Source organism: Paramormyrops kingsleyae, chromosome 12, assembly GCF_048594095.1.
Source record: "Paramormyrops kingsleyae isolate MSU_618 chromosome 12, PKINGS_0.4, whole genome shotgun sequence".
In the NCBI taxonomy this organism is placed as follows: domain Eukaryota; kingdom Metazoa; phylum Chordata; class Actinopteri; order Osteoglossiformes; family Mormyridae; genus Paramormyrops; species Paramormyrops kingsleyae.
In genome coordinates, this window is record NC_132808.1 from 13,222,411 (window position 1) to 13,238,084 (window position 15,674).

Sequence of the window (15,674 nt, forward strand, 5' to 3'; positions counted from 1 at the left end):
CAACCCTGATCACAAGCTTTCCTCATTTCTACGACGCTTTGGGCAATGGCGTCTAGTAAAATATGTACAGATAATAAGTTGTGTTGGAAACTGACAGACGATTGAGAAAAAGCCGCAGTCATTCATACTGACTCCGCCCGGCTTAACCTTACCCTGGAAATCGTCCTTGGTCACGTGCGCCGACCTTCTGCGTGATTTCAACCAAACTAGTTCAACAGGATGTGCGCGCCCTCTCATTGGACGCTTTTGAAGGGCGTCGGCGGCCTCGCGCTATGATTGGTGTAGACGCAATGCCACGAACAGCATGTTAATCTGCGCCGTCAGCGTGTGTGAGCTGCGACCGAGCGAAAATGGCGAGCTGGTGCGTACGGGCTGCGAGGCAGAGTTACGGCATTGTGGCATCACCTGCTTTTTTAAGGTAAAAGAGGGTCCGCTAAAGGGGTAGCTTCCAGAATAAAATTATTTAATTGAAAAGATTTTAGCATGACTAAAGGGCTTGTATGGGTCTTACTTGCAGTGACGATGCTGTCATATCCTCGTGTCTGAGCTTTCTTTAGGTGTTATAAAAGCAGCTGAACAGGACAACTTTGAATTTCTTCGTAGTATGTTCCCGAACGATTTCCCTATTTATGTGTTGCAGAACAGCTAACTGAGTTTCGTTCTGTTGCACAGCACATGCTAATTGAATAGAAATGCCCTAAGTGCGGGCTCGAATTCTTACTGATGGATATCGCCAACATTATGTAGCGGCAAATCCTGCCACTCATGCGAAACGTGCGGGGCAGTATTTGGTGTTTCGAATTCTGATTTGCAAAATCAGGCTGTCAAATTTAAATGGAGTTGTCGATATCCGCATATCGAAATGCACTCTACTGAATAAATATTGGGGTCTTGTGTCAAGCTGGTTAACTGCTTTATCCCTTGGTCGGATTAAATTCCCTGGGTCTTTACCAGTTATTCTAAAACCCTATTCCTCGTTATAGTTAATGATCATGGTGATAATATGGTAGTTGGTTTTAATGAGTTTGAGCCACTGCTACCTGGATCCTGCACTTTCCCAGCTGAAGCATGTTGGATCTTATTCCTAAAGTGCTGGAACGTTACATTTCAAACAAGTGCTTCCTCTACTCACCACAGTGTGGCGCCCCGTCTCCTGTGTGCAGCTGCCCCACAGAAGAACAACGGGCAGAGCCCCGAGGAGGACAATGGGGCCCCCAAGGTGGAGGTAAGCGCAGCGGAGAAGACGCTGGTAGAGGAGAAGGCCCAGCTGGAGGAGCAGCTGAAGGATATCACGGTGAGAGCACCTTCTGTGGGAGTCGTCCCTGGTGCAACTCCCGACTGGTGATTGACCTCGTGGTCTCCTAGGTTTCAGTAATCTCTCTTATGGAGCTTGGTCAGATTTGCGTTTGGAGCTGACATGAGTTTTGAACATGTTAGGCACCCTCATTGGACGCTGCTAATTTGTACAGTAAAGAAATGAAAAGTTACTTATTGATTTTAAGAGGCCTGTCCGGTAAGGGCCCTTATCTGGCATGTTTTCCTGTAATCTGCTACAAACAGGACAAATACAAGAGAGCCCTGGCAGACACAGAAAATCTCCGACAGCGGAGTCAGAAGCTGGTGGAAGATGCAAAGTTATACGGTACATAAATATCAGTATTCTGCTGTGGGCAGGCGCCCCATCCTGGGTTATTCTCTGGCTTGTGCCTGTTGTTCCCGGCCATAGGTGGAAATTAGCGGGAGAACATTTCAAACTGGGATTTAAGGAAGCACCTCTTTACACAGCGTGTAGTTAGGGTATGGAATAGTCTTCCTGATAACGTAGTGCAAGCTGAATCCTTGGGTTCCTTTAAATCAGAGCTAGATAAGATTTTAACAACTCTGAGCTATTGGTTAAGTTCTCCCCAAGCGAGCTCGATGGGCCGAATGGCCTCCTCTCGTTTGTATAGTTCTTATGTTCTTATGTTTCCAGGATAGACTCTGGACCCCTGTGACCCTGCATAGGAGGGGGGGGGTATATGGAGCCTGGGTGTATGGATGGATAAGTGTTAAAATTGGGGCATGTCGATAGAAAAAGGTTTAAGCACATAATTTAGTGTCTAAATCTGATGCTTTTTACAATCTGAAGTGAAAGTTCCTTTTTGCATTAAGATGCATGTTCAAATTAACAGAAAGAAGAGAACTTGTTTCCTAATGTTGGGTTTTAGTTGTTGTGCCGCGTTGATGGTGTGAAATTACTGACGAGAAACGGTCTGACCAGGAATTCAGGGTTTCTGCAAAGACCTGCTGGAAGTAGCCGACATCCTGGAGAAGGCGACGCAGAGCGTGCCCAAGGAGGAGGTGAAGGAGGACAACCCCCACCTGAAGAACCTCTACGACGGGCTGGTGATGACAGAGATGCAGATCCAGAAGGTGTTCACCAAGCACGGCTTGATCAAACTCAGCCCCGAAGGGCAAAAGTTTGACCCGTACGAACACGAAGCGCTTTTCCACGCCCCGCTAGAGGGCAAGGAGCCGGGCACGGTTGCCATAGTCACCAAGGTGGGCTACAAGCTGCACGGGCGCACTCTGAGGCCAGCTCTGGTGGGAGTGGCCAAAGCTCCATAGCATGTTCCCAGATGAAGGTGACAGGTCTCTGTGGGTAAGGCTGGCGTTCTGCCTGGTGCCTGCAGGTCGGAAATCCAACAGCTGAATGATGTTTTTCTGGACTTCAAGCACAACCTGTCATCACTGTATTATGTTTTTTCTGAACGTCACAGGGTCTACAGAGATCTGTAGGTAACATTTTCCAGACATGTATATACATATAATTGTAACTTACATAATTGTAAGTGAAATTTTAGCCCGTTCGTCACCTTTTCCGTATGTACGCAGCTGGCTGAGTTGTGTGGACCAGGATAAAGACCGTTGACCATATAAACAGGCCACTGTCAGCAAGCCCCAGCATGGAGGCGTGCAGGAAATGTGACGGCGTATCTTTATCTTTCAGGCTAACCCCGTTTTTGTCTAATAAAATGTGAGGAAAAGCCGAAAACTGCTTCTGTAGAGGGATGTGATAAAAAGTCATTCAGACCTGTTCTGTCGGGGAAACACCTATGGGAATTCCCAGTTTGTATTCATTGTAAGCAGAGACTGAAAATACTAACTGAAATTGATTGATTAATTGAAGTATGTCTGTTGGAAACTGTAAATCGTTTTTTTCTGTTATAAAGTACATATTTAAATTCCCTACCAGAGGTTACAGCATGTCTGTGTATTATCTAACCCCCAGAGTCTTTAATGAGGGAATGTCAGGACCAGGGTACTCGATATATACACAGATGAGCCAAAATATTAAGACCGCCTCCACGTGAAGTGAATAATGTTGATTGTGTCATTAAGTGTGTGTGAAGGTCTGGGATATATTAGACAGTGTCCTAATATTCAGTACTTTTAGTTGACGTTGAATGCGGAAGACATGATCTGAGTGACTATGATATGGGTCAAATTGTTGCAGGTAAACAGATGGATCCGAGCTTCTCTGAAACGGCAAGGAATGGGGGGTGCTCACGGTCAGGCGGGGTGAGTATGTACTAAGAGTGGTGTGAGACCACGATCCGCCGACGGGGTGTGGAGTGGTCACTCGTCAGTGTGGGATGTGAACGAAGGCTATCCTGTGTGGGACCACTGAGGCACAGATGGCAAATAATTTTGATAAAGGTCACGTGAGTGATGTCACAACACACAGTGTCGCCACAGACCAATCAGAGCGTCTATGCTGAGCCCCGCCTACCATCAAAAGCACCGACGATGGGCACGAATGCATTGGAACTGAACCTTGGCGCAATGGAAGAAGGTCGCCTGGTCTGATGAATCCCATTTTCTGCTGCATCATGAACAGCCGGTTATGTGTCAAGCGTCTGTCGGATGCGTCGGACTGACAAGTCCGAGTCACAGCTATGCAGCCCTTCATCAAAATGATCTGCCATTTGTGCCTCAGTGGTACCACACAGGATAGCCTTTGCTCGCATCCTACATTGACGAGTCTTAGCCGCTGGACCCCCGTCGCTGACTGTGGCTTCTCTCCCCCCCACACCACTCTCAGCAGGTACTCACCCAGGCCGGCTGACAGCACCCCCCCCCCCCCCGACCCCCCCCCCCCCCCCCAAGCCAAGCTGTTTCTAAGATGCTTGGACCCGTTTGTCTGGCTCTAATTACTTGACCCTTACAAAAGTCACTCGGGTCTTTTCTCCTGCCCGTTTATTCTGCATTCCACACATTGGCTACTAGTATTGAACGCCGGCTTGCTAAGTAATATATCCCATAGTGCCGAACGCCGGCTTGCTAAGTAATATATCCCATAGTGCCGAACGCCGGCTTGCTAAGTAATATATCCCATAGTGCCGAACACCGGCTTGCTAAGTAATATATCCCATAGTGCCGAACGCCGGCTTGCTATGCAATATATCCCATAGTGCCGAACGCCGGCTTGCTAAGTAATATATCCCAGACCTTGACATGCAGTGTTTAACATGATAGTCAAGATTGTACATGTCATGCGAGGGTGGTTATAATGTTTGGGCCCAATGGTGTATATCAGTAATAACAGAAGGTATTCGCATCCCTTTGGGGGTGTTGGTGCGGTGATTCCTTTTGTTTTTGTCACTGTAAGTATTATAGCGTGTTCAAAGCCCAGAGGTGGATGAGGCACACAAGCTGAAGCTGAGAGGAGCAGAGATGTAGGTCCTACGCACTGGGGAAACGGCGTAATCCTGACAGGTAGCGAAGGATGGCAGACTCAACAGTCACCAATCATCTTCCCAGATCACTGATGGCAGACTCTGCGTTGCTAGGGGTGTGGCGAAGCTGTATAGGTACTCTGCGTATCAGTATGCCATCCAGATCATGAAGAAGCTTCTTCAAAGTTTTTTCTGAAGGCATCTGCTGAATGTCAAATAGATCGGCTACCACGATTAGCTTAGAATCTTGGACTCTGAAAGCTTCTTTGTCCTGTAGCTTTCCCTGCCAAAATATGAAGATCCACTTCAGTCTTTCACTATGTGTCAAGGTCACGGACACACACACACACACACACACACACACACACACACAGGGTGTCCTCTGGCCGGGCCGTGGGCTTCATAGTCCGCCCGCAACAAAGAGGTTAGCATCCGCTGTTTGCAGCTGAGACGTCCACGAGCACGCTAATAAGCGAGAAACCATGGCAACAGCAGATTGCTCCCGGCCGACGCGCGCTGCACGACACCATAACGTGACTGGAGTTTAAGAGGACGCTTCCCTAAGGGAGGGAGAAAACAAATACCCACTGAAGCCAGAATGGGTGTAAAAAGCATCTGTGAGAATAACATTCGCACACTCACAGAATTGCAGGTTCTGCCGTTAACCCGTCCCCAAAGCATCAGATGCCTTTAGACTAATGGATGAAGGCTTCCGTGTAATTCAGGTGTTCATGTGATACAGGATAGTGATGCTTTATTCACCTCTGTGGAGAAAAACCCTGTTCGCCGACCCCATCTCACACACACACACACACACACACACACAGTGCACAACAGTGGCGGCAAGTCCTGGGATTTGATCCACCGACCTTCTGATCGCAGGCACAGAATCCCAACCTGCTGAGCCACACGTTGTCCCCACCAAACTTCCATGCATAAAACCCTTCACCCCCCCCCATCCCCCCACAGGCCTGAAAAAATAAGGATGAACAAACACAGCTGTAAAGTATGTGAACTTTAATACAAAACACAATGACAACCTGCCACGTGCACCAATGGAGTGAGGGGCCCGCAGACGCCCCCCTTCACAGCTCTGACATCACAAAGGGCCCCCCCAACACCTGCAGCCTCTGCGCTTTACTCTTTATTTCTTATTACAAAAGTTAAAAAACGTTCCGGAAATAAAATACTTTACATTTCTTGAATCAGCATTTATAGTCCTCTGTCTTACTCATTTTACAAAAAATACTTATTTTCTAAAATATTTGACAAAATCCCAATGAAATAACATATAAACTGAAAATATTTCCATGGAAAAAGCCAGGTATACTTTTTTTTTTTTATTTACAATGACTTTGAATTAATAAATTACCCAATTCTTTCAATCAGATCTGAATGCACTGCTGATTAATACTTTTTCCTCCCAATCTTAACATGCAAGAAAAACTAAGAAATCACATGTAAGACATCAAAAAGGAGAATGCAAACATCTCGTTTAAATTTAGCATCTTTTTGTTAACTGCTGGTATCTTTGGGAAATAAAAAAGTAAAAATTAAAACATCTGAGCATTTACAAAATGCGAAACAGCAACCCCTCCCCCCCCCCCCCTCCACCCCCAGTTACAAACAGTGGAAAAAGCAAACAGTGAACGATCATTGCTAGCACACAACCAGCGCGTTAGCTTCACTAGGTTAGAAGGACGTTTCGGGACATGCAGACGGTAAGCGGCTGGGTTCTTAACATGCTCTCACAGTACAGTGAAGCACCACAGGACAGACAGCAGGGCGCTTTGCATCGCAGGTAAATCATTACTGAGAAGTGCATGTATCCCGTGGGACACTGCAGAGCGCGGTAGCGATCTACGCATTCTGTCTGTCTTCATTAGTGAAGCGGATGCTCAGCATAATTCACTGTATTCTGTAATGTGGCTTTTTTATACACGTTTGGGGCAAATAAAACGTTAAGCAGCTGGTCTGCTGGCTTCTCTTCAATGTATCCGCCCCTGGTTCGAGTCCCACTGGCCCTCATCGGCTGCTCTTAAACACAGTGTGTGGTCCTACGTCAGGTCAGACCCAAACTCCAGGGGTCTCGCTTTCAACAAGGGTGCCCCCTGTTCTCCAAGTACAGGGGCCTCCGCCCAGTCCTGCCCTCCTGCCTCACCTTAGCGGGACGGCACCTGCTCACTTCCGTTTCACACGGCTGCTATGCCAAGCCCCTCCCCCGGAGGAGGGAATCCCACACAGGCTCCTCATACACCAGATTCTACCTACTCTACATCACACGTTTGCAATGAAGCATGCCAACACCGCCACGGCCCACGGAAGCAACCCGTAGCAACACCAACTGCAAGTCTACCGCAGCACTGGTTACCACAGTACCCCTTAAAAGTAGCACTACTTGCCCCGTGACCTTGTCCAGTAGCATTACAATGACACCGACCTGACACAAACCAGTCCCGGCCCTTTAAGGCGCAGTGACGCATGTGCGGCGGCTCCAAGCAGTCACCCTGCTCTCAGACAGTCTGGCCTCCCTTCACTGCACATCTCTGGTTTGGTTATTCCATCGTTTTTGCTGGCAGCAGGATTGAAACTAAGTGAAACCTGCACGCCTTCCTAATCCAGGGCTTCTGAAGGAGAATATGCAAGATTCAGATGGCAGCAGTGACCCTTAAAGTCCTCACAAGCCTGAAACACAGGAATTACTTTTAACAAATTATACTGAGGTTTTTTTTTTTGGTTCTTTTTAGACTGACATTTAAGGACAGCTACCAAGACGCTGAATTCCACATGATTTAGGGAGCAGCTGATTTTAGCCAAGTCACGAAGTTATTGCACAAATGAGCCCAAACCAAAGCATTCCTCCTACTCCCCCACCCTCCTGTACACGTTCACGCCATAGTCGCCCAGCTTCAGTTTTAACCAATCACAGCTGTAGATCAGTGTTTCTTAATTGGAACACGGGACTGACTAAAATCACAGACCACATGAGCCGCGGAAGACAGTGAACCATGATAGCTGCCGTTTGGACGGAGAACTACAAAGACACAGACCAGTAACAGACATACACAATGGATTCTTTGACTAATTTCTGGATGGTACACCCAGCCTATGCACTAACACAGCCAATAAGGAAATAGAACATGCATTGTTAAAACCAAATAATAATCGCCACCACAAGTTCTACGGTTCACAATACAATCGATCACTGTGGAAGCAGGTGGACCTTGGACTCCAGCAAGATGGACGTTAAAACGTGTCCGTTTGGCAAACTTGAGCTTTGTGTCCACCCTTTGCTTCAGGAACGGCATAAATTAAAAGCATAATGCCCTCCGCAAAAATGTTAAAGCGGCTTCCTCGAAAACGGCGCTCTCTCACAGGCACAGGAAGGTTCCGCAGCTTAGCACTGAAACTGCAGTGTCCAATCAGAAGAGGTACGAGTGATTTTCAGAGGCCAACAAGAAGCCCCTGCAGATGGAGAACGCAAAGGCGGCTGTCACACTGCCGAGGTCATCGGCCTCCACATCAGACCCCAAGCCCCCTGTGTACTACATACACTTTGTCCACAATTGTTCCAAAGCATCTAGAGCTACACTGACGACTTAAAGAGTTACAAAACCCAGAGATCAAGCTGCGATGTCTCAACTGTTTGCTCACTCACTCGCTCGCTCACTCTCTCTCACACACACACACACACATTCATTATATTTGAAAGTTCTCACTCCTCATTCCAGGAACATCTCTGCTACGGAAGGGCAACGCAGCTGCAGACGATACACGCGCTGCCTTTTACGGGAAGAGCATCCCCACAATGAGAACCGGCTTGCGGCAGCGCACCAGTGTGGAACACTTTAATGGAAAAGAACAGTAACATACAACCTGTGGATCCGGAATCCACCTCCCAGACTGGGGGGTCGCCAAGAACCACCGCCTAGCGAAGCGCTAGGCTACCAATGACTTAGTAGCAGGCAGATCTCACCTGGCAAAGCCTGCCTGGGAGCACTACGCACGAGGATTATTCTGATCAATCTGGAAAAATATCTTTCTTAACCCCCCCCCCCCCCCCTTTGTGTTTTAAATTTTTAAGGGATAAATCTTTGCTTTTACAATGTACACTTCAAATTTACAGGCAGAAAAGCGATGAAAGTAGAAAAAAAGATGGAAGGAACCAACAATGGCATTAGAATCTGGTAGTTTGGTCCATCTGGAACCTACAGGGCGAGCGAGGAGACGCAGGATGCAACTGCTAGGAGGTGTCCCGCGATATCCAGCCGCTCTCCGTCAGGAAGCTCAGGATCCTCTTTTTGAGAACTTTGTCCAGGTAGCTGGGCAGGCGGCTTTTGGCGGGAATGCCCTGCCTCTTCTGCAGGTGGTCTTTTATGATGATGGTCTTCACCGTCACGTAACGCATGGGGCTAAGGTTCAAGGAGTTGCACAGGACCTTCTCACGGTCCGACAGCAGCTCGAAGCCTGAGAGGTTTTCGATGGCGGAGAACTCACCTTCCTTGCCTTCCTCCTTCACGCCACCGGCCCCGCCCCCACCACCTGCCCCGCCCCCACCACCTGCCCCGCCCCCTCCTCCCCGTTTTGACTGCGTCACGCTCTTGTTCTCCTTCCGCTTCTCACGCTTGTGCCGCGCCGCCTCGTACTCCAGAGAGTCGTCCAGCTTGGTGATGCCGTTGCGCCGGTATCGCTGCAGCTCTCGCACCTTGGCCCGCAGCGCCCGTTCCTTGTGCATGTTCTCGAAGAACTCCTCGAACTCCCGATGGGCCATGAACTGACACAGCGCCCGCAGTTTCAGCCGCTGCTCCTTCTCCTCCTTGGTGATCTTGCGCTTGGGCACGGCCGGAGCTGACGACGAGCTCACGGTACCTAAAGGTGCCGATGACGCCGCACCCAACCCGACCCCACCCCCAACCCCACCCACCCCACCCAGGACAGGCTTGTCCTTCTCCTTGTCCTTCTTGTCCTTGCCCAGGAAGGTGGGCACCAGGTTGTAGTCTCGGGCGATGTTCTTGCGCCGCTGGCGCTCACGGAGCTTGCGGACGTACATGTCCACGTGGGCGCGCTTCATCTCTATCTCCACGTCGTCGTCGTCGTAGTTGACGGACAGGCCGCTGATAAGCTTTTCCGCCTCCTGGTCGTACTCGATCTCGTAATCATCACGCAACGGCATGTAGCCCAGCTGCTGCTGCTCGGCGACAGAGATGTCCAGCGGGGGCAGGGGCGTGGTCAGGCTGGGGGACAACGGGCCCCCACTGGGGCACGTGTGGTCCGTCACCCGGTTGGGGATGCTGTCAGGGATGCAGGCCTTGCCGAGGTTACCATGGATGTACATGCTGACATAGTGGTCCATCACCTCCTGGGGGCTCCGCGATGCCCCCACGTGCGCGGCCATGTCCTCCTGCCAACACAGAGATGCAGGTGTTGCGCATACTCTGCATAATGATACACAGCTAAAACCATACGTTGTGAAATCTGTTTTGCTATTGGAAATATAATTACATGTGACATTTCATAATAATAAAACAAGGAAGCAAAAAATGCAATTCATACAGCTGATTATTACCTAAAAACTTAATTTATGCATGTGTATCACGTACTAATTGCAAGAAGCACCGACTGTTTTACTGAGCGAGTCACCTTTACTAACCGGAGAAGTCCTAATTTATTATTATATTTAGCGTAAATAATATACATGACAAACCTGAAAACACGACCTAACAGAAAACGATATAGTTTAACCGCAGTTTTTTCCAATCTTTTCCCATAGTAATAAATGTACGGAAAACAGTATTCTTTTGAGCAAAATATTTACAGCGCCGTACGTGAACACGCATATACACCAGCGTTTCTCTGCTTACGGAAACCACCAGTGCTGGCTACTTTATGTTATATGCATTTCTTTTCTCGACTGCACGCCTCTTCCACATATGGGTATGGCAGAGGGGGACTCTCCTAGACTTCAGAGTAGGATCAGTCTCTTCAAATAAACAGAATCAATCGTTAAAGCCATCAAATAACACATGCATCTTCGAAGAAATGTGCAGGAGTTTCGGTGCTAAACGACTTTCATATGCAACGGTTAGGAAGCTGGTGTTGTTAATGAATGTAAGGATTATGCACGTCCTTGCTAGCTAGGTAGAAGAGCCTACCCAGTTGCCAAAGCCGAACTGCTCGATCGCATCGAGCAGCAGCTGCTCTTCCCTGCTGGTCCATCCTCCCTCTGCTTCGGGACCCCAGAGAGTGAAGCGCCCGCCGTCCACTTGCTGGTAGCCGTGCCATCGCCGGTGGCTGCCTATTTCTGCCCCGGCGGAGAAACACTCCGGACACAATTCAATGTCCTGGCAATCCGTGCAGCGAAGCCTGAGGTTCGTCACGTCTGCTAGGCAGTTCACGCAGTACTTCTTCCCCAGGTCGGCCATGTCGCTGGCTCCTGCTTGTTGTTGGAAGCAGCGGCGCCTCGAAGGCAGGGCATGCGTACTGTCACGCATGCGTACAACGTACTGCGTCTCATTAATATTAATGAGGCGCAGGTCGCTATGATTGGTCAACCCTTCTTCGCCCCCTCTCCGTTACCATAACAATCCCGAAACACGACCTAGGCAACTCGGTGAGCCGTGTCTCAATGCTTTTGCTTGTATTTCGGAACCAAATAATAATAATAAATCGGATTAATTAACAGCTTTACTTACATTATTGAAATATAATAACACATTAAGGGCAATAATAATATATGGAATTGGAGGAATCTGGTGTAAAAACTGAACTTTTAATGGATAGGTTAAACTCTGCTGATGACAGTGAAAGCACAGAACAGACGAAGGAAGATGAAAGTACAGAAGAGACACGAACTGGAGAGAAGTTTGATGACAAATTACCAGGCAGCAGTGGCAGTGATGACAAAATAGAAAGTGCAACTGGCAATACAGACACAGCAGAAGGAACAGGAGATGCCATGTATGACAATGGGGACCAGGAGACAGGAGCCAGTCACAGCAACTGTGAACATGAGGAGGAGATAAGAACATCAGAGAGCGCTGAGCCAGAAACCAGGGTCACCAGTGAGGCTGAAGTCGGCCAAGAGGTTCGAGACGAGCTGCTGGACAGCAAAATGTTTGACCAGGAGGAATCAGGAGACTCCCACCTCCTAACTAGGGAGACACTATCCGGTGAGGAAGGCCGGCCGTTTACGGAAGTAGGCACTGTGACGGGGAGGGGGGCCCTTAGGGTAAGCCCCAGCATTCCTGAGCAGAAGGGCTGCCTGGTGGAGGAGGTCCAGGGGAGCGAGCTGAGCTACGAGGAGAGCAAGAGGGAGCTGGAGGAGCTTCAGGCCGAAAGGGATCAGCTCAGCCAGCTGAACGGGCAGTGTCAGGCAAAGCTGGCAGAGTATTTCCTCCAGAGGAGGGGAGAGGAGGAGCAGACTGAGAGGAGCGATGGGCACCGTTACCTCGTCTTCACCTCCCACATACAGGAGATCAGGCAGCAGCACCAGCAGCACAAAGAGCACTTTGGGAGGCAAGAGGAGGAGCTGCGGCAGCAGGTGCAGGAGAGCCTTCGCCAGGCAGAGTTGGAGTGGCAGGTCCTCCAGGCCCGGAAGCAGGAGGTGGCAGGACCAGCGTTGGCCTGGCATCTGGGTAAGGAATCTGCAAAGGCCCAGATGGAGCAGATCCAGGCAGCCGAGCGGCACAAGGAGAAGGAGCTGGCGCGTGTGCGCCTGGAGAACATCAAGCTGAAGGCGGGCATCGCCAAGGGTGAGAGAGCACTGTCTGCCAAGAAGGGGCTGGCGGAGGGGCTGCACATCCTCGACTTCGAGCAGCTGAAGCTGGAGAACCAGACGTACAGCGATAAGGTCGAGGAGCGAGACGAGGAGATTCTGAAGCTGCGTAACAAGATCGCGGGCGCCGTGCGCGTGCTGACGCACGTGAAGGAGAAGCTGCAGTGGGTGCAGATGGAGAACCGAACGTGGCGCTCACAGCTGGCGGAGATGGAGGTGGCGGTGGCACGGTCACGTGACTCTCTGACACGCGGCAAGCGGGCTCGGGACAGGGTGCGGGCAGACAACCTGCGGCTGCGCCAACGCAGCGGGCTGCTGGGGAACAGCGTGCTGCTGCGAGACATGGAGGAAAGGGTGGGCGATGTCATGGCACTGGAGCTCAGGCTGGGGGCGCTGAAGAGCAGGAACTGAAAGGAGGAAGACGGAGCAGGTCTGGGACACACCGTAGTGGGATGAACAGGCAGGCAGACAGATAGACACACACACACACATGTAATACAGGCTTTCAGATCTATTCCTGTTGGACTAATATTTACCATCACGGGTGTTGTTAGAGATTTTGGGCCCCATGAAAGCATATCATATTGGGCCCCAACCCAACCCAATTGTATTTTAGGGCCCTTGTCACTCAGGGGCCCTTGGAATCATCCGATGCTTAAATATAAAAAAGGTGATTTGTAATTTAATGCAGTTTATTTTAAAATTTGTTTTTTGTAACAGATTGAGTGGTAGCTGAATCCTCAGCAAAGATGAATTCCTTTGCAGTACATTGCAGTTTAACACAGCAAACAGCATGTTCCACAGTGAGATTTCCCCCAGATGTGTAAGACAGTTACAAGATGATTATAGAAGAATAAAAGACAAACTTGTTTCTCTCACTCTGCATGGTTCTCCCTCGATTCCTTTGTGTGAAAGTTTCAGGTTTTATTGTCACAAGTGTGCAGAGGAACACAGTGAAATTCTTATACCACAGTTACAGGGAAGGGGACAGGTGTGGGGGCGGGGGGAGCAGTGGGACACATAGCAGTGTGATGCAGGACATACAGTGCTGTATGAGAACGAGCAAACAAATAAGTAATAAGTGCAACGGGGATGGAAACTGGCTACCGTGTAATAAATACTAATAAAGTGCAGAAGTGGAATTTTAACAATGTGCAGTACAATGCAGTGGGGGGGACAGATGCAGGCCACTGTCTCGGTTACTGTCTTGAGTAGAGAAGCTGTCCCTGAAACAGGTGGGGGGGGTGATGCACCGGTAGCGTTTTCCAGAGGACAGGAGTGTTAAGGGGGTGTGAGCTGGGTGGCTGACGTCCCAGATGATGGATCCCCTTCTGTCAGTCTCACTGGACGCCAAATGCCAGAGTGGCTGATCGACAGGATCCATGAGACACACAGACACATATATGCAGCTGAGAGTAAGCTTGGGGGGGGAGGGGGGTCACAGCACAGGGTCAGACAGTGTGCAGTGTGCAGTGCCCCTGGAGCAGGGATGCTTTATTTTCCATTTGCACAAGATTGAGTACAGGATCACTGGAATTCCTTAGTCCCCACATATCCTGCCTCTCTCTCTTTTTGAGGCACAAACACCGAGCAGAGTTTGGTGTATGAGGGCACAGTCAGCCATTTATCTGGGGCCCCTGGAGCCTTTTGGGAGGTTAAGGGCCCAACGAAGATGCAACTATTCCTTCGAGGACGAGATCACATGCACAGCTGAGCCAACACATGATGCTGGAACCATTTTGATAGTTTTATGTTATATATGTTTAATATCCATCCATCCATTCTCCATAACTACTGTCCTATTCAGGGAGCCTGTACTAGAGGCTACGGGTGCAAACAGGGAACAACCCAGAATGGAGCGCCAACCCCTTGCAGGGCACAGTCACACACCACTCACTCACACACCACACACTCACACACCACTCTATCACACACCATTCTCTCACACACCACTCTCTCACACACCACTCACTCACACACCATTCACTCACACACCACTCACTCACACACCATTCACTCACACACCACTCTCTCACACACCACTCACTCACACACCATACACTCACACACCACTCTCTCACACACCACTCTCTCACACACCACTCACTCACACACCATTCACTCACACACCATTCTCTCACACACCACTCTCTCACACACCACTCTCTCACACAACACTCTCTCACACACCACTCACTCACACACCACTCTCTCACACACCATTCACTCACACACCACTCTCTCACACACCATACACTCACACACCACTCTCTCACACACCACTCTCTCACACACCATACACTCACACACCACTCTCTCACAGATCACTCTCTCACACACCATTCACTCACACACCACTCTCTCACACACCACTCACTCACACACCACTCTCACACACATCACTCACTCACACACCACTCTCTCACACACCATACACTCACACACCACTTTCTCACACACCACTCTCTCACACACCACTCACTCACACACCACTCTCTCACACACCACTCACTCACACACCATTCTCTCACACACCACTCTCTCACACACCACTCACTCACACACCATTCACTCACACACCACTCTCTCACACACGCACATCTACGGGCAATTTGGTAACTCCAATGAACCTCAGCATGATTTTGCACTGGGGGCGGGGAACCAGAGTACCCAGAGGAAAGCCCACAATGACACAGGAGAACATGCAAACTCCACACACATGGAACCATGGTGGAGACTTGGACCCAGGTGCGAGGCAGCAGTGCTAACCACAGAATATTGTCTATTATCTATTATTATGCCTAAATGCAATCTGTCTGTATAGGAACGCCTGTAAATTGATATCATGTTTTGGATACGTCCCAAAACACATTTAAATAATAATTTGTCACGGTAGGAGGAACAGATCTTTCTAACTGGAATCACACTGACGGATACAGGTTTTGGACCGCAGTTGCCGAACCCTTTGAAGTTTGTATAAGTACCTAAATATTTACATTTTCCTTAATTACGTTTTGTTGAGCAAATGTGATTGTATATCGCAAGCGTCTGCTGGGTCTATTATTTATTCTATTTGATCGAACATCAAGACAATATTTTTTCCAAAAGGTCCCATTATTGGGCGGATATTTTCACATATTTGCGATGCATTAAACTTCAGTCGCAGCATACAGACGTTTAAA

General features: G+C 49.2%; 3 protein-coding genes across 3 annotated transcripts; 2 read left to right on the forward strand and 1 right to left on the reverse strand.

The window, feature by feature from the left end:
* Positions 1-275: 275 nt before the first annotated feature.
* grpel1 (GrpE-like 1, mitochondrial) lies at positions 276-3,236 on the forward strand. The gene is made up of 4 exons (XM_072718778.1): positions 276-418; positions 1,138-1,294; positions 1,561-1,642; positions 2,261-3,236. Exons 1-4 carry the CDS (start codon positions 351-353, stop codon positions 2,605-2,607), a joined length of 654 nt encoding a protein of 217 aa, XP_072574879.1. The 5' UTR covers positions 276-350; the 3' UTR covers positions 2,608-3,236.
* Positions 3,237-5,720: 2,484 nt separating this feature from the next.
* tada2b (transcriptional adaptor 2B) lies at positions 5,721-11,140 on the reverse strand. The gene is made up of 2 exons (XM_023825444.2): positions 10,871-11,140; positions 5,721-10,119 (listed from the first exon to the last, which is right to left on the reverse strand). The coding sequence occupies exons 1-2, from the start codon at positions 11,138-11,140 to the stop codon at positions 8,962-8,964; spliced, it is 1,428 nt and encodes a 475-aa protein (XP_023681212.2). The 3' UTR covers positions 5,721-8,961.
* A 27-nt stretch (positions 11,141-11,167) lies between these two features.
* cfap184 (cilia and flagella associated protein 184) lies at positions 11,168-12,982 on the forward strand. Its single transcript, XM_072718777.1, has one exon. The coding sequence runs from the start codon at positions 11,452-11,454 to the stop codon at positions 12,901-12,903; it is 1,452 nt and encodes a 483-aa protein (XP_072574878.1). The 5' UTR covers positions 11,168-11,451; the 3' UTR covers positions 12,904-12,982.
* The last annotated feature ends 2,692 nt before the right edge of the window (positions 12,983-15,674 follow it).

Bases quoted from the DNA above. Each gene is read 5' to 3' on its own strand.
- tada2b (XM_023825444.2), bottom strand. From the start codon at position 11,140: ATGGCCGACCTGGGGAAGAAGTACTGCGTGAACTGCCTAGCAGACGTG. The intron at 10,120-10,870 runs GTAGGCTCTTCT...CTGTGTTGGCAG, and splicing joins AGTTCGGCTTTGGCAACTGG to GAGGACATGGCCGCGCACGT.
- cfap184 (XM_072718777.1), top strand. From the start codon at position 11,452: ATGGAATTGGAGGAATCTGGTGTAAAAACTGAACTTTTAATGGATAGG.
- grpel1 (XM_072718778.1), top strand. From the start codon at position 351: ATGGCGAGCTGGTGCGTACGGGCTGCGAGGCAGAGTTACGGCATTGTG. The intron at 419-1,137 runs GTAAAAGAGGGT...TACTCACCACAG, and splicing joins GCATCACCTGCTTTTTTAAG to TGTGGCGCCCCGTCTCCTGT. The intron at 1,295-1,560 runs GTGAGAGCACCT...TGCTACAAACAG, and splicing joins AGCAGCTGAAGGATATCACG to GACAAATACAAGAGAGCCCT.